Here is a 20,701-nt window from a genome sequence, read left to right on the forward strand (position 1 = left end):
TTGCAGTTGAGTGGTTGCTCTATGAATTTGAAAATACGGTCATGTATTTTTCACACAAAGTATGTCAGGATTTGTGCAAAATGTGCATGGGAGATTGTTTTTTTTTTTTTAAACATGGTTTAGTCACTACAGAATACAGAGCTTCAATCCATTAAGAACATTTGGGATTTTGCAACTCTGGACAGAAATAAATGCTGTCATTGTGAAAACACAGCAAGCGCATCCCATAATCAAGTCTGGAGGAAGTACAATGAAGAAATTGAAGCAGGTCAGTGTTTTTTTTATTTTATTTTATTTTATTTTTTTTATTGAGTGTGCAGTGCAAAATGCAGAAATTTGAGCATCTATAGGAGTTGAAACAAGAGATAAAGGATGAATATTTTATGTTTGTCTTCAAGAAAAAACATGAAAAAATAAAATCTGCAAATGGTCAGGTAAAGTCCAAACAGAAGTACTTAGGGGGCCTTTATGAGAAATTGTGATTATTATGTATATTTCTACCTTCAAAAAGAAGTACTATTATTTGGACATAGATGCTGCCCAAGTAAAAGTAAAAAAAAATGTGCCTAACTCTTCACAATATTTTTTCTTTTTGTGTATGTATCCAATTATTTCGGAGAAGTGTTAAAAATCTAGCGCACAGTTAGCAAACTAAATAGTGGCTAAACAAAGAAAGATGCTACAAAATAAAAGCTTCAGCGGTGGTCACGTGACAAACTTAGCTCACGTGCTTTCTGTTGTGGAGGTTTTCCAGGTGTTTTGCGACAAAACGTCGCTGTTAGGTTGTGTCATTAGGAGAAGTTGTGCAGTGTTGTTTGTTGGTCTCATTTAGCTCTCCATATATAGTATAGTGTAAATGTAGTACCTTTTACGCCCTGACGTCATAGGGACGAGTCTTTGAGATTGTTGAATTTCTCCGCGGGAGAACTGAGCAGCGCTACAGCAGTAGGTAGTTTTTTTTTTGCGTAATTTTCACACACAAAAAAGTAATACTTCTATTCGTGGTTCTCTCAAAAGCATTAGCCGAAGTTTCTGGGAGAATGTCTTTGGAACAGTCGTCGGTTGTTTCACTTTTTCGCTTAATGAAAATTGTGTGAGAGTGAGTTTTTTTTTTTAATTGAGCTGTTTTGCGAATGGAGTTAGGCGTGAACTGGTTTTTCCAAACTGAAATTCCCACCATCTGCACTGAGACGAGGGGACATTTTAGGACACAACTGGTCTTCGTAGTGAGCACATCCAAGCCTTTCCTCTCATATAGCTGCTGCTTCAACATATTACACTATATAAAACGGCTTTGCAACTTATGGCTCTTCTGCAGTTGCTGCTAATAGTTTTTCCATGAAAATTAAAAGCAACCAGTTAAGCTTTTCAAATACATATAGAATAAAACATAAAAGTTTTTAACAGTTTTTCCCCCAAAAAAATTCTAGCAGTATTTGCAAAGATTGATACTAAAAGTAACAGTCATATGTTCTAGATATATTTTCCTTGTCATGTGTGTTTTTTTAATGGTATCCATGTGCTTTAAAAAATTCTTTCATGTTTACCTTCACTTCACATCCTAAAAATAAGAAATTTCAAAAGTCATGTGACATTTGCAGCTCTGAACAAGTTTTATTTGGCTGTCCTGAGCAAAATGGCAAACGTTGCCGTCTCTAAGAGCAGACTCAAGACCCATCTTTTTAACTGTATTTCCTTAATTGAATAATTTCTGCTTAGTTTGTGCATTTTCCATGCAGTTGTGAGTTTTTCCATGTGTGGTTAACTGTTTTTATTGATCTCTACAGCACTTTGAGCTGCTTTTAGTATGAATGGTGCTTTATAAATAAAATTGATTGATTGACTTAGGTTGCAAAGGTTGCAGAGCAATGCTATAGAAGTTGGCTGACTCATAAAAAAAGTTTGTTATTGTACACTTTTTTCATAGTTGCACTTTAGAAAGGGATTCTTTGGTAAAGAACTTTCAGTCATTGTTTTAGTTTTATAATTGTTGAGTAGGGCTTTGTCAAAAGGCACACAGGACATGAGTAGACTTCAAACTGTTTATTTTAAACATTATTTGCCTCACTGCATCATAAATGGAGAACCTAAGGAGTACTAACAAAATGTTCTCAAAACTATTCACTTAAGTTTTTTTTTTTTTTTTATGTTTTGCATGCATTTGTTTAATTAAAACCTGGTTGTGTGTTCATGTAAGTGTTGTATTTATCTGTATATCTCATTAGTTTCTTTGTTGCATACTGGCTCAACAAAGTTCCTTTGGAAAAAAAAGAAAGAATGTTTGGAAAGGAAATGGAACTGCTTTAAAACAAGAGCATTAATGTAAAGTGTCTACTTGAAAAACAGTTGATAACTGAAACTTCAATACAAACGTCAAACTTTATTCAACTGAAAGTTTGCAAAGCAACCAAGAGAATTAGAACTGATCCAGAAAATGAATTTAATGGAAGCTAAATGTGTTTTCAAAGATGGCAAAAACACTAAGCAAAAAATTAGCTTCACTATTAGCACATTGTGTGTCTAACTCCATCTTTTTTTTTTTCCCCTCCCCACAGATATGAATGCACCTCAGTTGTCCCTCCGGCCTGCTAGCCCTCAGAAGCAGGTTCAAGTGAGCCATGCGGCTGGTAAGGCAGCCCAGCCACAGACACCGGAGTCGCTGGTGCAGGTCGCGTCACAAACACACGAAGGCGTTGACCATCGCTCTATGCTCGGAAAGTTGAAGGTGCAGTTTGGTGTGTACAAGGGAAAGACTTTCAGCTGGCTTTTAAACAATGACCGGGACTACATGGTGAAGGTTCTGGCAAGCCATGAGGCGGAGCAAGAGTGCGACAAAAGCACCACCTTGCTCCAGAGATACAAGGACGTCCTGCTGAGGTACGCTCGTTTGTTCCCAGAAGTGACCGCCGCCATATCTGCCAAGAGGCGGGCAGAGATGGAGGCCGTGGGCCACCAGGTGGTTGGTTTCGGCACATACAGTTCCCTCACCTACAGGGAGCTGTATGAGAGCAGAGAGCAAAAAATACGCAGGTGGGAGCATTCCTGTCATGACTGCTGCACAATCTGTGGTTTGCATTGCTAAAACGTCTCCATCTCCGTGTCTCAGCTACAGGAACTTGATTAGGAGGCTACGGGTTCGGAATGTCAACTCTCAGTTTAGTAAGCTAAAACAGTACGTCCTCAGTATGGACATGGACTGTACTCCTGCTCAATCCACTTCCTGCTCACTGATGTGCACCACCAACGCAGATGTCCAGTCCAACACCACCTTAAGGATTTTATCAGTATCATCGTTGTCCCCTCAGTGCCAGGATACCAATCTGGGGAGCGCCACGGTTCCTTACGGTAAGGTTTAAGACCAGGGTGATTTTAATGTTCCTCAGGGATGAGGAACATCCCTGAGGAATGCTGGCTAAGTGCTGGCTAAGCTGCTTCTAATGTGGTCACGGTTTGATCTTAACAACCACGTTTGACTGTGTGTGGTTCACAGCATCCAGCACCACTCCTGGTCCTCCATCACATCCCACAGCTCAGGTTGGTGGTGTTATTTCAAAGCAGAATCAGGTAGTTCAGCTGCCAGAATTCCTGCTCTCTCTTTCTAAAGTTTGGAGCTTTGTTGCTGATGCTGTGTTTCCAGATGTTCCCGTTGGAGTCCTTCAGGATTAGCCTTCCTCCTGAGCAGAGAGAGTGGATAAGCACGGTCCTGTTCTCTACGGGTGCAACAGGAAAGTGTGTTCTCTCTGAACAACTGCAGTTGTGGTACAACCCACCCGGTCCGTCCCTTACCTACAGCCAGCGTCCCACCTCGCCCAATGACTTCTTTCAGCGCCGCTTCTTCCTGTGGGCTCCAGTCAGGATGTGGCAGTACAGGCTCAAGTGTCCAAGCTGCTCACACAATCTGACGAGCTGCAGCCTGTATAAGACTGTTCACAGAGTTCTGGACCTGGACGGCTGGTATTACATGGGCACGGAGTACCTGGAGTGCATGTAAATATAAATCCTGATTCATAATGATCAGCAGTGCGCAATGCTAACTAGCTAGTTGTGCTAACTGTGAAGCACTAACCATAAACATTCGGTTATGTTGACACCCAACATGTGTCACGAGGAGAATGTGAGGAGGCTCTAAAGCATTTCATATATGCTATGTTTTGCATTTAATTGTTTAATTAACAACCATGGTTGTCAATGTATGCGTTTTCTTCTGTACACCCTCAATTGTTGCATTCTTGCCAGTTCTTCTTTTCTATAATGACGGAGCTCAAGGTACTTGACAGCTTTACAATAAAATTTATAAAAAATAAAAAAAAACGTTAGGAGAGGAAGTGAAACTGCTGTGCAAATGGACTTTATAATAAGAGCATGAATATAAACTTCTAGCTACTTGTAAAATTCTTAATAGTTCAACAAAATCTTTACTGAACTGACAGTTTACTAAACAGCCAAGTAAATCAGTGCTTTAGAATTTATCTTGAAACATTTATTTAGGGGTGGAAGCTAAGTACGCTAAGCATTTTCAATTATGAAACAAAAACTCCGCCAGCAGCGCGTTAGCAAAAGTGTGCACACCACTGATGATTAACACGTTGCAGCATAGGTTCCAAACAGATGAGGCAGGATTTTAGTGGGCTCTGTTTGGCTTCACAGGTTTTGTGGGAAGAAGCTGGCCGCCTGGTGCAGGAGTGTAAGAGAGCAGCTGGAGTTGGGTCACCAGATTCTCTTCCCTGCCGTGTTGACATACAGGTACACATGAAGAGCCCAGAACCACTGTCAATACAACCTGGTGTTAGGAATGATGATTTTGATGTTTTGCGCTGCAGGTTGTGGTGCGACAAAAGGGTTCTCAGTCAGATGACGGGGCCGTCGCCATGGAGAAGAGCTAAGCAGCTGTGTTCCTTCCTGGATGAGAGCCACAGAGAGGACTGGACGGCTAGGTGCCTGCTTTACCTTCAGACTTGTCTTCAGTTTGAATCACCAGGAGCACGTTTGCCTCCTCCTCCCGACCCGCCCAACATGCAGCCTGTTCCCACCACTGGTCACCTGCTGTCTGTCTATGCCAGAGACACCTTCAACCGGATGGAGGAGCTTCAGGCTGGTGTGACGTCCATCTTTGGCTCGGTTCTAAAAATAAAGTCCACAAAGGTGAGTTTAGCTTTATTTGATAGCGCCTAGTTAATGTTAAGGAACATGTATTGATGGATGGACGCCATCTATCCCATGCAGGTCACAAAGAAGCTGGCTGGATCAGATTCTGTAATGTCCCAGTGGATGAGCAGCGTGGGGAACGAGTTGGGCCAGGTTCTGATCTGCGTCCTGACTGCGGCGGAGGGCAGCGGGCTGCAGGACATGGCCAGAGGCCTACAGAACCGCTACAGCCAGACTGGCCACAGTCCTCCTGAGGTCCTCTATGTGGACCGGGGATGCTGCTGGGAGGAGAGAGAAGCCGCCGCTGGTCTGTTCTCCTCGTGGCCACAGCTACAGGTCAGACTGGATCCATGGCATTTCATCCGCAGACTGGCGTCTGGAGTCACTACAGAGAGCCACCCGCTCTACACTGACTTCATGCGGCAGATCTCTGCCTCCATCTTTATGTGGGACCAGCAGGAAGTGTCATGTTTGAGGACAGCCAAGCAGGCAGAGCGGTCCAGGTGGAGCTCTGTGTTCACTACCAAGGAAATGGCTCTGCACTGTCGGCGTCACACCCGTGGGGCAGAGGAGACCCTCCGTCTCCTCACCGAGACCATTGAGGCCTTCATGGGAGTGACGGACAGCATGAACAACCCCCTGCTGGACAAGGAGCGGATGGAGAACATCTGGAGATTGGAAAAGAAGCACGTGGCCTGCCTCCAGGATCCTCCAGGTGTTCAGCTGTACTCAAGGATCGGACAGTTGACCAAAGGAGGGGTGGACCTCCCCATCTATCGCTGCGCCCGGGGCTGCAAGTCGCTCGAGTCATTCTATGTTTACCTGGACAAGTTTATTCCAGGTAGAAGACGGCACACAACTTGCTCCTGCTTGTTCTCCAATTCTGCCACTCTGGTGTTAAGACCTCTTTCTACTTTCTTTTGCAGACACTTCTGCCAATGACTGTCATTTTCAGATGTACCTGTTGCAGGCGCTAATGCGCTGGAACCAGGACCAGACTTGGGTGGCAGCAGGTGAAGGGAGTACCATGGGTATGAACTCTACAGAGCTGAAGAAGCAGAAACTCAACCAACTGAGACAGCATTTGCTGGGAGAAACGCTGTCTGAGACGACCAAACCTCTGCTGTATACAGGTAACACTGAGCAGCAGAGATGGAACAATGCCAGAGGTTAACATTACCTGTAATCTTATAGATTTGACTTGCGTTGGGGATGTGGCTGGGTTTGTGTAGGTCAGGTGCATGGGTGATTTTTGTGCATGTTGTACGATAATGTCCTGCAGGTTATTACCGAACCTCAAAAATACCTGCTCATAGCATTTAGCAGTCACAATATGTGAAATGCAAATAATCACCCAACCAGAACACTAATAATAAAACATAATTTACTAAAGCCTCCAAGCACATCATTTGCCTCAAGGAATTTTAAAAATCAGGAGATATATAAAAGGGAGTAGAAAAGAAATCTTCATTTTTGGCCAAATACTTGTAGATTGTACGGAAACTTGTACAATAACAAATTTCTCCCGGTTGAGAGCAATAGATTGTGTCATAACACATGTCGTCGTTGACACACGGTGGATTTTAGCGCCCTAGCTTTTGCTAAAAACCATGTGTGTAAAGTACTTTAGCATTATCGGAACGTTAATGCTAAAGTGCTTTATGGTTGGTGCAGCAAACTTTTTGCTTGGCAATGCCCAGCAGCTGCTTTAAAGAAAAATAATCACTTCCATGTCAAACACAAGGTTTTATAATATTAATAGTGCCTGATTTCTAAATAATTTCCAAAAAAAACTGTTTAACGGGTTTTCCACGCTTGTTGGCAGCATCCTGCATTGAACATTTGGATACATTGGAAACTTAAATTCACTGTTTTGTACTTTTCTTCAAAGGGGAACTGATGGGGATAAATTACCTGTACAGTCAAACTGGTCGAAAGCTGCGTGGGTTTCCAGATGACCCAGAGGAGCCAGACTGTTCAGAGATTAAGTTGCCGGATGAAGTCATGTCTGAGGAAGACTGGCCTCTGAATGTCTTACACAAGGATGTGGATGAGGGCTTCGATGAGGTGACTGAGGCCTGTTTCAACCCTTTGCTTAAGCCATCTCTACTTCAGCAGTCCAGTGCACCTCAGAAACCACCTGTGTCTGATTCTCAGTTGGAGCCTGTCCAGGAAGCACCTGGTCTCCAGGAAGTAAGCGTACTTTTCAGCTGGATGCTTTTCGGATTCAAATAATTTTTTCTCTTGTATTTGTCGATAATGGCAATAACTTCTTAAGGTTATTCTCTGCCACTCTGTCCAACTGGAGCTCATGAATGAAACCTCATACCTTCTTTTCAGGAGGCGGTGGGACCTGACGTGGCCCCTGGGTACCAACATGTGGTCCGATTGGCTCACAGGCTAATAACGTTTGCCAGAAAGGGCTACATCACCAATGTTGAAGTCAAAGAGATCATACATCTCTGGATGAACCTCTCGGAGGACGATAAGCGACCCGTAGCTTGTCCCTCTAAAGAAAAAGATTCCCCGACTAGGGGTAGGGGTCGAAGGCCTGCTGCCAGCTGTGTCACAGGAACAGACGGCACTATGTCCCTTTTACCCGACGCCAGCCGCCTGGTGGAGGCCATCTTTAAAGAACTCTCCATCCTGCACCCAACCTTGCAGAGGATCATGGGTGTGGTAATATACCGATGGTCCCTGGTTTTGAGGCACTATAACTCTATTAGAAACGTGGTAATGAGCCATCCAACCCTCCGATCCAGGACCACCCTCAATCTGTTTGCAATCAACCAGGTGACCGCTGCTCAGTGGTACGATTAGCATTTCTCCGCATTTCATTGTCATTTATCTCATAAAATGACTACTTGTGATGTGGGTCAACTGCTCTATTTTTACTTCCCAGGCACAAGAGATTTATGCCCAGAGACAAGATGACCACCCCCGTGGTTGCTGTGGCCCCACTAGAGGTTACGGTAACATCAGTGGAGTCCTCGCCGGTTGGCCAGGAGCCCCAGATGGACTCGAGCATCTTCTCTGTCAATCAGAACCTACTGGTGTCTGCAAAAGACCCTGAAGTGGCACCGTCACACACCTCTCCTGCTCCATCTACCAGCATCTCCATGGTGGGGGATGCTGAAGTCCCCGACTTCACCACACATACCCCACAGTCCACGGCTTCGAAAAAGAAAGCACATCTGCCGGAGGTGGAAGTTGCAGCAAAGTGGGGGCAGATGCTGAAAGTGAAATCTGTCTGCATCAATTTCTGCAGGAGCTGTGGGGATCGGAAAATTAAGGAGACGGGTCACAGGATTCTGAGAATTGCAGATGGGAAGAGGCTGAACTATTGTCCCCGGGCAGCAAAGGGAAAGAGTCCAGAGGAATGGCTGGCCTCTCTGCGATTGTAATAGGGGTTGTTGAACTTTTCAATACTTAAGTCAACACGCATTCACCTGAAAATCTATAGAAACGGAGCCGTTTTCATCTCCCTACGTTGGCACACAGCTTCACACAGGACATTTAACTGCCTTCCTTCTCTTGCCACAGCTCACTTGGGCAATAAAGGATGGTTGAAACTTGAGCAACAAGGCAATTATCTCCAAACATGTTTTAGTTAAAAATTTAAAGTGCGATAAGGATGTTTTGAGTTATTTTTGCTTTTTTCGGCAGAGACACAGGAAAAGCCACACAATGTTGATGATTCCTGATGCTAGCAGTGCTGAAATTAATAAACTTGACTGTGATGATGTAAAGTTTCTATACTTTCAACAACTGTATTAACCATGCCAGAGGGCAAAAGCTAATGGGGAACCCACGGCGTACTCTCCCGCCTTCCTGTAGTTTAACACCAAGGTTACCAGAAACGGAGAACTCCAAAAGAACTGCTGCTAAATAGATCTGCATGAAACAGATATTTGTTTACATTAAATGAATATTGGCTTATATCAGAAACATATGCCCTAATATTGGTGAAAACTGACAAATATCAACTGCAAGGAACCCACAATTTTCTGACTTTTTTTGCTATTACAAAATGTTTCCACTACTCTGTGTACTCTTATTAGCATCTAAGCTAATAAGAGTACAGCAGACTTATCTTCTGGTAGGTTCACGATGCTTGAATTTTAACATTCTACCACATTTCCTTCCAGCAATACTTTCTGATTTATATCCTATACTCACACTGATATTGCACTGACAATTGACATTTATTTTGTGAAGCTATGTTAAGAAAACAGTTTTAAAATGGCTTGTTCAGCTAAATTGAAGGTACATACTTCAGGATTTCTATGGACTCTTGGAAAAAATATGGAATTGCATTATTGTATTTTCTCAGGTCTGAGTGAGTAAAAAAATCCAAAAATAAGTGGACAGACAAAAACGTTTTAATTTCCAGACTTCATTCAAGTGTTAATGTCATTCATTCTGTATTTTTCCATCAGATGTTCTGCCTCCCTTCCTTAGTGTCGATTTCAATAAGTTTATGATATAAAAATGTAGATTTGGACATTTGCTCTTCTTTGACTTCAATTTTTGCTAATATTAGTTTTACAGGTCTTTTTTTCCATCATTAAAATTTGAAAATGTGAACCTGATTGTATGTTTTTGTTTGTGATTAAATAACTTTTATAAATTAAATCAGATATTACATTTCACTAAATCCTTTTACTCCTACTACTTTAGTAATCTTTTTTATTTTAAAGTTGCCTTTTACTTTCAATTTAGAATAAAATATTCTGAAATAGCGTTCTTTAGAACATTTTCTGGCTGCTTTATCCACCGCTGGTTGAGAGTAATATAAGTTGTAGTTTGACCAATAGCTCTAATAGGGCCATTAAGGTTTCTGAAAACCTATAAAGAAATACCTGAGTAACTGGAACTAATTACTCCGTGGTTGTCGATCCAAACGTGTGGCTATAATTATTATTATTATTTTTTTTTTTATTTAATTTTTTTTTTTTTTTTGGGGGGGGCCTGGGGGGACGGGCGTTGTGACGTATTCTAAAGTGTGAATTGCTGGCTGTGGAGGCGAGTTACTTAAAGATCTGTTGATTATGACAAAAATAATCACTGTAAAATATACTGAAATAGATGCCTAAACAAACTCTTGCAGAATACACGTTATGAACAAACAGTTATTATTTTCATGCTTGAATTGTCGTGCATGTTACGACTATTTAAAAAATAAATAAATAAAAAAGAGTAACAATATAGTCAACGAGTGAAATAATCGCCATTCTCAAGCTGGGTCACGTGACAGAAAAACGTCACGTGGTCGTGCAGGGGCGCTTTTCCAGGCGTTTTAAGTGATTTCTTTCAAAGCCGCAGTTTTTAATTGAGTCAGTCGTGCAAAAGTTGTGCATTCTTACTTGCTGGTCTCAGCTGGCTTTGTCATTAGGTAAACTCAATATCATTTACACCAAGAAAATGCATTAAGGAACGTCTGTGGATGGGACTCTTGGCGCAGTAAGTAGCCATTGTGGCGTGAGTTTTTCGTTAAAACTTCATTTATTGTTCGTTTTTCTTTTGAAAATGTTAGCCGTTTTGTCAGGGACTGTCTATGGAACCTTAGCCGACCGTGTCATATTTTATTACGAGGTGAAAAAAAGTGTCAGAGCGTGGTTTATGTTAAAAACGCTATTTTGTCAATGGAGTTCGGCGAAGCAGCGAAACCTAATGATGTTTTCTAAGTTAAATAAGTGTTTATTATTAAATGTATTTTATTCACCATGACAATTCTAGCTTTTATTTTTATTTATTTTTTTATAACATCTGCAGCTCGTGCCTTGCACAGTAAGAATATGTTATGCTGCCTTCGAGTTGCTTCGGAAATTGGATATTTGACTTGAGCATTCGCCGTTAAACAACGTTTTGGTGCTATTTTCTATCATTTTTGTTACATTCATATTGAATACCAATCTCCGAGTCCTACTATTTCAATTGAAATTCTGATTTTTAGAACATTCTTGTTGACCTCAGAATATTTTCTCTTGGAAGGAGAACATTATGCGAGGTTCACACTGTATGAATTAATGATGTAGAGCTCCCCCTATTGTTAATTTTTGTCACTGAGCCACTGTAAATAACTCACTGTGATTTATTCCCAGCTACCCCCCCACCCCCCTCATTACAGAATGTACACACCTCGGTTTTTACTCTTGCCTGTTGGTTCTCAGATTCAGCTTCATGTGAGCTATTCTGCTGGTGGGGGCGCTCAGCAGCTCAACACAGAGACAACTGAGAATCAGCCTCCCATGACACCCAAGCCACAGGTTGTGCTGCAGGACATGGAGGCTTTGGGTAACCGGCTGGTAGGTTTTGGCACACACAGTTCGCTCACCTACAGGGAGCTGTATGAGAGCAGAGAGCAAAAAATACGCAGGTGGGACCATTTCTAGTATTTGCTGCAAAAATGGCTGCGCAATCAGTGGTTTTGTATTTGATAAGAGGTCTGTGTCTCTGTCTCTTAGCTACAGGGAACTCCTTAGGAGGCTCCGGGTTCGGAAAGCCGATTCTCAGCTCGGAAAGCTGAAACAGTATGTCCTCACAATGGACAGAGTGCAAAGGTCTGGTTCTGCCCTGTCCAGCAAAACCTCCAGAGAGTTGGTTTCAGGTGATGTGAGTTGAAGTTACTAGCAAGTTTTATCACAGTGTCAGACTTCACAGTAACAACCATGTTTTACTGCGTGTGCTTCACAGCATCTAGTACAACTCGCCCTCCTCCATCACATCCCACAGCGCAGCCCCCTTCAGCTGCTGCACGTCGTGTTAGGATCATCTGTCCTGCAGCACAGGTTGGTTTTCTTCTTTTGGGGGGTCGTTTTTAAAGCAAATGTGTTGTAGATCTTCAACCAGACTTTCTGATTACTTTGTAAAATTATGGATTTTGTTATGTTTTTTTTTCCCCATGTCTGAGAAAGGAAGGAAAAAAATAAGAAATGTTTGTATTTCCTTCTAAGTTTCATCCATCCTTACACATACCATTATTTTCTTTTTCCTTCCATCCTTTCAGTCCTTCATGTATTAATTCATCCATATTTTCATTCATGCTTGTTCTTTATGTGTTATAACAATGTTTATAATAGTTTTGGGGTTTTCTTAATAGCTTAGTTTTATCTCATTGTGACTTTTTATCTAATTGAGACAGTTTTAATTAGTTTTCAGAGTGTCCCTGCTTGTTATTAGTAAATATTATTTAGTTTTAGTTTAGATTTTTATTAGTCGTTATTGTTTTTTTTTTTTTTTTGTACTTTGGTTAATTTTAGCTGCAGAATTCAAAAAGGCCAAAGTGTTGTGCTCGTGTGTATATATAAATTGGATAATGACTACTCAACAGAAAATACTATTTTCAAAAAATGTATTCTTATTGTTGGACAATAATTGGATATTGTTCAACAGTAACTGTCCACAAAAGTGGCTAGTCCGCCATTAATCACAAGCTTAATATGGACTGCCGTAATCTGTCAATAGCTGATTACATAAACTGTTTGTGTGTGGGGAAAAATATACATTTTCACATCAGTTCAAAAGGCTAATAATTGGTTACAACAAGATTTAATTTTGCTGTTCATGCTATCCTTTATATAGGTTCAATAATGTACCGTGGAATTGAATTTGTTGCCTTCTTACAGACGTCCAGTGAGTCGCTGCCAATTAGCCTTCCTCCGGAGCAGAGGGCCTGGCTAAGCAAGGTCCTCTTCACCAGGGATGCCACAGGAAAATTCATCCTGTCAAACAATCTCCAGTTGTGGTACAACCCACCCGGTCCGTCCCTTGCCTACAGCCAGCGTCCCACCTCGCCCAATGACTTCTTTCAGCGCCGCTTCTTCCTGTGGGCTCCAGTCAGGATGTGGCAGTACAGGCTCAAGTGTCCAAGCTGCTCACACAATCTGACGAGCTGCAGCCTGTATAAGACTGTTCACAGAGTTCTGGACCTGGACGGCTGGTATTACATGGGCACGGAGTACCTGGAGTGCATGTAAATATAAATCCTGATTCATAATTATCAGCAGTGAGCAACGCCAACTAGCTAGTATGATTAGCTAAAGCACTAATTATAAAAATTAGTTCCACTAAGGCGCTAAATTCAGTTATGTTGATAACCACCATGTGTCATAAGGAGAACGTGAGGAGGCTCTGAAAAGTTTTGTGCTAATTTTATTTATCTAGTTAACACTCGTGGTGGTTTGTTCACATACCTCTGGTGTTCTTCTGTATATCCTCATTGGTTTGTCTGTTGTTCACTTGCCAATTTCTTGCTAAAGTTTCCTAACAAAAAAATTGCAAGAAGAGGAAGTGAAACTGCGGATTTCACAATAAGAGCATGGATATTAACTTCTAACTACTTGAATTCTTAAGTTGATTAAGAACTGGAACACAAATGTCAAACTTTATTCGACTGCTAATTCACTAAACAGCCGAGTAAATTAGTGCTTTAGAATTGACCAGGAAAAATGTATATAGGGGAAGCTAAGTGGACCAAGTGTTTTCATAGTTAGCTCAAGCGCTAAATATGAACTAGCTCGACTATTGACACGTTATCAAAAGTGTGTCCACCACTGATAATGATCAACATTCCAGCATCATACGTTCCAAACAAATGAGGCAGGATTTTAGTGGGCTCTGTTTGGCTTGCCAGTTCTTCTTTTCTATAATGACGGAGCTCAAGGTACTTGACAGTTTTATTATATTTAATTTATTTAAAAAAAAAAAAAACGTTAGGAGAGGAAGTGAAACTGCTGTGCAAATGGACTTCATAATAAGAGCATAAATATAAACTTCTAGATACTTGTAAAATTCTTAATAGTTCAACAAAATCTTTACTGAACTGACAGTTTACTAAACAGCCAAGTAAATCAGTGCTTTAGAATTTATCTTGAAACATTTATTTTGGGGTGGAAGCTAAGCACGCTAAGCATTTTCAATTATGAAACAAAAACTCCGCCAGCAGCGCGTTAGCAAAAGTGTGCACACCACTGATGATGATTAACACGTTGCAGCATAGGTTCCAAACAGATGAGGCAGGATTTTAGTGGGCTCTGTTTGGCTTCACAGGTTTTGTGGGAAGAAGCTGGCCGCCTGGTGCAGGAGTGTAAGAGAGCAGCTGGAGTTGGGTCACCAGATTCTCTTCCCTGCCGTGTTGACATACAGGTACACATGAAGAGCCCAGAACCACTGTCAATACAACCTGGTGTTAGGAATGATGATTTTGATGTTTTGCGCTGCAGGTTGTGGTGCGACAAAAGGGTTCTCAGTCAGATGACGGGGCCGTCGCCATGGAGAAGAGCTAAGCAGCTGTGTTCCTTCCTGGATGAGAGCCACAGAGAGGACTGGACGGCTAGGTGCCTGCTTTACCTTCAGACTTGTCTTCAGTTTGAATCATCAGGAGCACGTTTGCCTCCTCCTCCCGACCCGCCCAACATGCAGCCTGTTCCCACCACTGGTCACCTGCTGTCTGCCTACGCCAGAGACACCTTCAACCGGATGGAGGAGCTTCAGGCTGGTGTGACGTCCATCTTTGGCTCTGTTCTAAAAATAAAGTCCACAAAGGTGAGTTTAGCTTTATTTGATAGCGCCTAGTTAATGTTAATGAACATGTATTGATGGATGGACGCCATCTATCCCATGCAGGTCACAAAGAAGCTGGCTGGATCAGATTCTGTAATGTCCCAGTGGATGAGCAGCGTGGGGAACGAGTTGGGCCAGGTTCTGATCTGCGTCCTGACTGCGGCGGAGGGCAGCGGGCTGCAGGACATGGCCAGAGGCCTACAGAACCGCTACAGCCAGACTGGCCACAGTCCTCCTGAGGTCCTCTATGTGGACCGGGGATGCTGCTGGGAGGAGAGAGAAGCCGCCGCTGGTCTGTTCTCCTCGTGGCCACAGCTACAGGTCAGACTGGATCCATGGCATTTCATCCGCAGACTGGCGTCTGGAGTCACTACAGAGAGCCACCCGCTCTACACTGACTTCATGCGGCAGATCTCTGCCTCCATCTTTATGTGGGACCAGCAGGAAGTGTCCCGTTTGAGGACAGCCAAGCAGGCAGAGCGGTCCAGGTGGAGCTCTGTGTTCACTACCAAGGAAATGGCTCTGCACTGTCGGCGTCACACCCGTGGGGGAGAGGAGACCCTCCGTCTCCTCACCGAGACCATTGAGGCCTTCATGGGAGTGACGGACAGCATGAACAACCCCCTGCTGGACAAGGAGCGGATGGAGAACATCTGGAGATTGGAAAAGAAGCACGTGGCCTGCCTCCAGGATCCTCCAGGTGTTCAGCTGTACTCAAGGATCGGACAGTTGACCAAAGGAGGGGTGGACCTCCCCATCTATCGCTGCGCCCGGGGCTGCAAGTTGCTCGAGTCATTCCACCTACACTTGAACAAGTTCATTCCAGGTATTGGACAGCAGACAGGCTTCTCCTGCTTCTGCTCACAGACCAATTCTGCCACTCTGGTGTTAAGACCTCTTTCTACTTTCTTTTGCAGACACTTCTGCCAATGACTGTCATTTTCAGATGTACCTGTTGCAGGCGCTAACGTGCTGGAACCAGGACCAGACTCGGGTGGCAGCAGGTGAAGGGAGTACCATGGGTATGAACTCTACAGATCTGAAGAAGCAGAAACTCAACCAACTGAGACAGCATTTGCTGGGAGAAACGCTGCCTGAGACGACCAAACCACTGCTGTATACAGGTAACACTGAGCAGCAGAGATGGAATGTAACAAAAGTGTGTTGGGGTTCATTTTACTGGTGGTGATCTACCATGTTAAAAGGTCAGTGTGTCATGCTATTGAGTGTGGCAACTTGCACAGACAATCTTCACAGAAAGTGTTGAATACTTATTTTCCAAAGACTGATAAACATACAAACTGTCTACCACATGTCTATATACAATAAACAATCAAAAAATAAATGATGTCACATTCCTCTAGCTTCATAGCAAAGATGTACCTCAGATAATGAGACCAGCAGTGAACAACACACTTCCGCTAATTCACTAATGACGGAGTTAATTTTTCCTTTGGCATTTCTGCTAATGTTGAAAACATGTAGCTCCCTTAGCTTCCTCTGTACTTGGGTGTTTTGTAAACTATCATGTGAATAAAATTTGACATTGGTGAATTTTTTTTAATCGCCTTTTAAGAATTCTTTGAGTAGCTTGACATTTATATTCATGCTCTTATTTCAAAGTGGGTGAAGACTGTTTGTCTATGTAGCAGGTTTTTTTTCTTCTTTTTCTCGTGTTTATAGAGCTTTTTTCAAAGCTATGTGTTATTTAGCTGTTTTGAATGCAGAAGAAAAGTAAAACAGCAATGCAGAGACCAGTGGTGGGCACACTTCTGCCAATCCCCACATGTGCTAATAGCCAAGCTAATTTTTCATTTAGCATTTTCGCTAAGTTTGAAAAGGTTTAGCACAGTAAGCTGGCCTCAAAATAATCTTTTTCAAGATAAAACGTAAAGCCCTAGTTTCTGCCAGTTTTTTTAAACTTCTGAATGAATACACTGAAGTTTTGGTTATTGACTGTTTAAGAATACTTCAAATAGTTTGACTTTTATATTCATGCTGTTATTTTGAAGTGGGTGAAGACTGTTTACACAGCTTTTCCATTTCTTCTCTTCATGTTCTCCACCCGTGATGTGGCACACCAAATGACATTTATTATATACCCAGAATCCATTGCTGCACTGTAAATGATTTAAACTCCACTGATGTCTTGCCTGCTTTCTGGCCAAATCACTTCTAAGGTCAATTAGGTAAAATCAGCAACAGTTATCAATACTCAACTATAAATCTGAACCTTTATGTGAAAGGTCTGTTCCAAAGAATCACGTCCTGAAGCACAACCTAACAGGTAGGTTTGCAATAACAAATAAGCCCCTGTTGAGGGCAATAGACTGTAACACATGTGTCATTGACACATGGTTGAATTTAGCTCTTTAGCTTCTGTTAAATATCATGTTGGTATAGCACTTTATCATTTTTGGAACTAATGTCTATGATAAGAGCTTTAGGGTTAGTGCGACTAACTTTTTACGTGGCAATGCCCAATACCAGATTGACTTCCATGGCAAAGACAAGGTTTTATTGTAAACTTAATTTCCTTCGAAATTCCAATGTTTCAGCAATGAAAAGACCAACCTCACCCTATGTAGAATAATTTGCCCTAAAACCTTGTTGCCAACAACTAGCGTCAAGCAGTTAAATTCACTGGGAACTTAATACTTTGTACTTTTTTTTCTTCCTCAGGGGAACTCATCGGGATAAACTATCTGCATGCTCAGACAGGTCGCAAGCTGCGAGTGTTTGCTGATGATCCAGAGGAGCCAGACGGTTCAGAGATTAAGTTGGTGGATGAAGTCATGTCTGAGGAAGACAGGCTTCAGGATGTTTTACTTGAGGATGTGGACGAGGGCTTCGATGAGGTGACAGAGGCCTTCTTGGACACTTCATTTCAGAAGACCAGTGCACCTCAGAAGCCACCTCTGTCTGATTCGTACTTCAATGATTCCTACTTCGAGCTTGTCCGGGATACTGCTAGTGACGAGGGGGTATGCGTTTTCTTTTCAGCTCTTACTGCAGACGCTTTTTCTTTTGTATTTAGATTGCATATAATGCCAATACTTTCTTTAAGATTTTCTTCACAACTCTGCCCAACTGGAGTTCATGAATGAAGCCTCATACTTGCTTTTCAGGAGACTGTGGGTCCAGACGGAGCCCCTGGGTACCAACATGTGGTCCGACTGGCTCGCAGGCTAGTGGACCTCGAAATGAAGGGCAAACTCTGTGATGAAGAAGTGGAACATATCCTACAACTCTGGCAAAACCTCTCGGAGAAAGATAAGCAGCCCTCCTGCAATATAGCTGCCCCGTCTACAGGCTCCACTTCCAGCCGCGCCACAAGGACAGAAAACATTTCCTCCTTGTCACCTGACTCCAGCCGCCTGGTAGAGACCATCTTCAGGGAGCTGTCCACCCTGTACGGAAGCGACAAGAGGATCATGGGTGTGGTGATAAACCGGTGGTCCCTGGTTTTGCGTCACTATAATGCCATCAGAAACATGGTAGTTAACCATCCGATTCTCAAAACCAAGACCACCCTCAATCTGTTTGCAATCAACCAAGTGGCCATTTCTCAATGGTACGATTAGCATTCTTTTCCACCACTTTGGCATTTATCTCATAAAATGAGTGTTTGTGATTAGCAATGTGGGTCGACACTAACTGTTCTCCTTTTACCCTGCAGGCACAAGAGGTTAATGGCTAGAGAGGATATATCTACCCCTCTGTTAACATCAGGGGAGTCCTTCACAGTCGCCCAGGAGCCCCAGCTTGACCCCGGCTCTTCCTCTGTTGTTTGGAACTTACTGGTGACTACAGGAGAGCCTAAAGAGGCACTGTCACAAACCTCTCCTGCCCCTGCTCCTTCCACCAGCACCTCCATGGTTGGGGCTGCTGTTCTTCCTGGGTTAATCAACATCTCCACACGTACCCCGACGCCCATAGCCCCAAAACGGAAAATGGATCAGCAGCAGGTGGAAGTTCCACCGACAACTACCTGTATTCCAGAACAGAGAGCTGTCTCCTTCAGATGTTGCACGAGCTGTGGGAAGCGGAGAATTTGGGATACAGGTCACAGAGTTCTGAGAGCTGCCAATGGGAAGAGGCTGAGCTACTGTCCTGTGGCAGCCAACGGAAAGGGCCCAGAGGAGTGGCTGGCCTCTCTGTAAAGAGCTTCGCTTGTGTTGAGCTTGTTGACACTTTTGATATTTTAGTGTAATACAGTACTGTTGACACACATTTGCCCTAGAAACAATAGAAACTGCCAACTTGGGGGAGATAAAAACAGCTCAAACAACTTCACAGAGTAACACTGCGGACACTTGACACCTTCCATTTTCTTGCAACACCCCACTTGTTCAATGGCTGACAGTCAAACATGCTGCTGCTACGTTGAAACCTCAGTACAAGACAACCATCTCCAGAAAAATATATTTTTAGTTGAATAGGTAAAATGTGATAATTATGTTTTGAGCCATTTTGAAACAGGAAAAGTTAAAGGATGGTTGCTGATTCTTTTAGCTAAACTGATTAGCACTACAAAGTTGTGGATGATGAGGTCTTAAAAAAGGTCAAGTCAGTAAGGTTACCATAACTACTAGAGTATTAAACATGCCAAAGGGATTCTCCCTCCTAACTGTGGTTTATCACTAACATTTCCAGACACGCAGAACCTCAGTAAAACTGCTCCTGATTTTATCTGCATAGAACAGTTCCTTGTTCACACTGTTAAAGAAATATTGCCTGACAGTATCAAGAACATATATAATTGTAATACTATTACTAAAAACTTTGATATTGACTTCAATGAACCCACATTTTTTTGACCTTTGCAAAATGTTCCCACTACTTTATGTAAACTTGAACATCTCTGCCAATAAGGACACAACTAGTAGTTGGGGGAGGGGGGTCAGTCCAACTGGTCATCCAGTAAGTCCGTGACACTTGAATTGTAACATCATAACCAAATATTTCTTTTAAATTATGATGTTGCACACACTCTGACATTACAATGAGGATCAGCATTATTATGTGTTGTAGCTTTGAATAAGTATTTAAAAAGAAAATGAAGTGTGGGGGGAAAAAATCAAGCGTGCCTTTCTCCTCTTTGGTATCCTAATTTTATACAATTTTTTTTTTAATGACTACTCTGAGCAAAAATGGACTGTAGTAATGTAATTTTTTTCTGAGTAAAATCCTTGATTACCTATTAAGAACTTGTCCTAGATGTTCTAGATGTGAATTGCTGGTGTTTTATTTTAAATCCGTCAGTGTGATGGTTTAAAACAGAATGTCATTGGTTTCTTGGATATCCCATTCAAAAATGGTGTGAAAATGTTCCTTTTCTTTGAAATTTTCTATGGCAAATAAAATGCCATTTGAGTGTCGAGCTGAAATTGTGCTATTGTGACAACACTTTTTAGTGTGGTGTATTATATAACTGTGCATTTATTGCTTTCACTTGCCTGAACCAATCTTTTGGTTTCATTAAAGTACAAAATGGATAGTAGACTACTGGTGTCCCAAGTCTGTCCTTGAAGGCCGGTGTTCTGACTGGCATATAACACCTGCATCCTGCATGTTTTAGTTCTCTCCTGCTGGTAGTAACAACCTTATGTCAATGTTCTTCTTAGGCCTTCTAATGAGCCATAATTTGATCCAGATGTATTAAAACATGCAGGATGTTGGCCCTTGAGGACAGACTTTAGACACCACTGAGGAATAAAACATAATATAAACGCTTTTTTATACCTTGGGTACCAGGCACATTTTATGACTGTTGGAAATTACGCTATTTGATCAAAACGAAGTAAAGTATAACTACACAGGTATATGTTCTACTGTTTTCTTACTATTATCAGTCTTTTAAAACACTTCAGGGGAACAAAAGTGACGCGCAAAAATTGTAAAAAAAAATCAACAGAAGCAAAACATATGAAGTCATTTGTTTCTGATTATTGTTACAAAGTTTTAAAAAGTTAAAACAACGACCTACACA

At 42.2% G+C, this 20,701-nt stretch overlaps 2 protein-coding genes across 3 annotated transcripts; both read left to right on the plus strand.

Annotated features, from left to right (window-relative positions):
* Positions 1-638: 638 nt before the first annotated feature.
* On the plus strand, positions 639-8,894 carry LOC106912504 (uncharacterized). 2 transcript variants are annotated; one of them, XM_088016082.1, is made up of 12 exons: positions 639-949; positions 2,556-3,030; positions 3,107-3,345; positions 3,491-3,534; positions 3,638-3,987; positions 4,648-4,743; positions 4,821-5,142; positions 5,224-5,986; positions 6,072-6,278; positions 7,037-7,338; positions 7,486-7,955; positions 8,048-8,894. In XM_088016082.1, the coding sequence occupies exons 2-12, from the start codon at positions 2,558-2,560 to the stop codon at positions 8,547-8,549; spliced, it is 3,768 nt and encodes a 1,255-aa protein (XP_087872208.1). In that variant the 5' UTR covers positions 639-949; positions 2,556-2,557; the 3' UTR covers positions 8,550-8,894. The 2 variants fall into 2 exon arrangements, with proteins under 2 accessions (XP_087872208.1, XP_087872209.1); XM_088016083.1 differs by having other exon boundaries at positions 639-945.
* A 1,023-nt stretch (positions 8,895-9,917) lies between these two features.
* On the plus strand, positions 9,918-20,532 carry LOC106912505 (uncharacterized). The gene is made up of 12 exons (XM_088016084.1): positions 9,918-10,608; positions 11,319-11,524; positions 11,613-11,755; positions 11,842-11,936; positions 12,774-13,120; positions 14,197-14,292; positions 14,370-14,691; positions 14,773-15,535; positions 15,627-15,833; positions 17,392-17,693; positions 17,838-18,283; positions 18,389-20,532. The coding sequence occupies exons 2-12, from the start codon at positions 11,397-11,399 to the stop codon at positions 18,870-18,872; spliced, it is 3,333 nt and encodes a 1,110-aa protein (XP_087872210.1). The 5' UTR covers positions 9,918-10,608; positions 11,319-11,396; the 3' UTR covers positions 18,873-20,532.
* Positions 20,533-20,701: the final 169 nt, after the last annotated feature.

Source organism: Poecilia mexicana, unplaced genomic scaffold (assembly GCF_051168715.1).
Source record: "Poecilia mexicana isolate PSO_F unplaced genomic scaffold, ASM5116871v1 scaffold_18, whole genome shotgun sequence".
Lineage (NCBI taxonomy): Eukaryota > Metazoa > Chordata > Actinopteri > Cyprinodontiformes > Poeciliidae > Poecilia > Poecilia mexicana.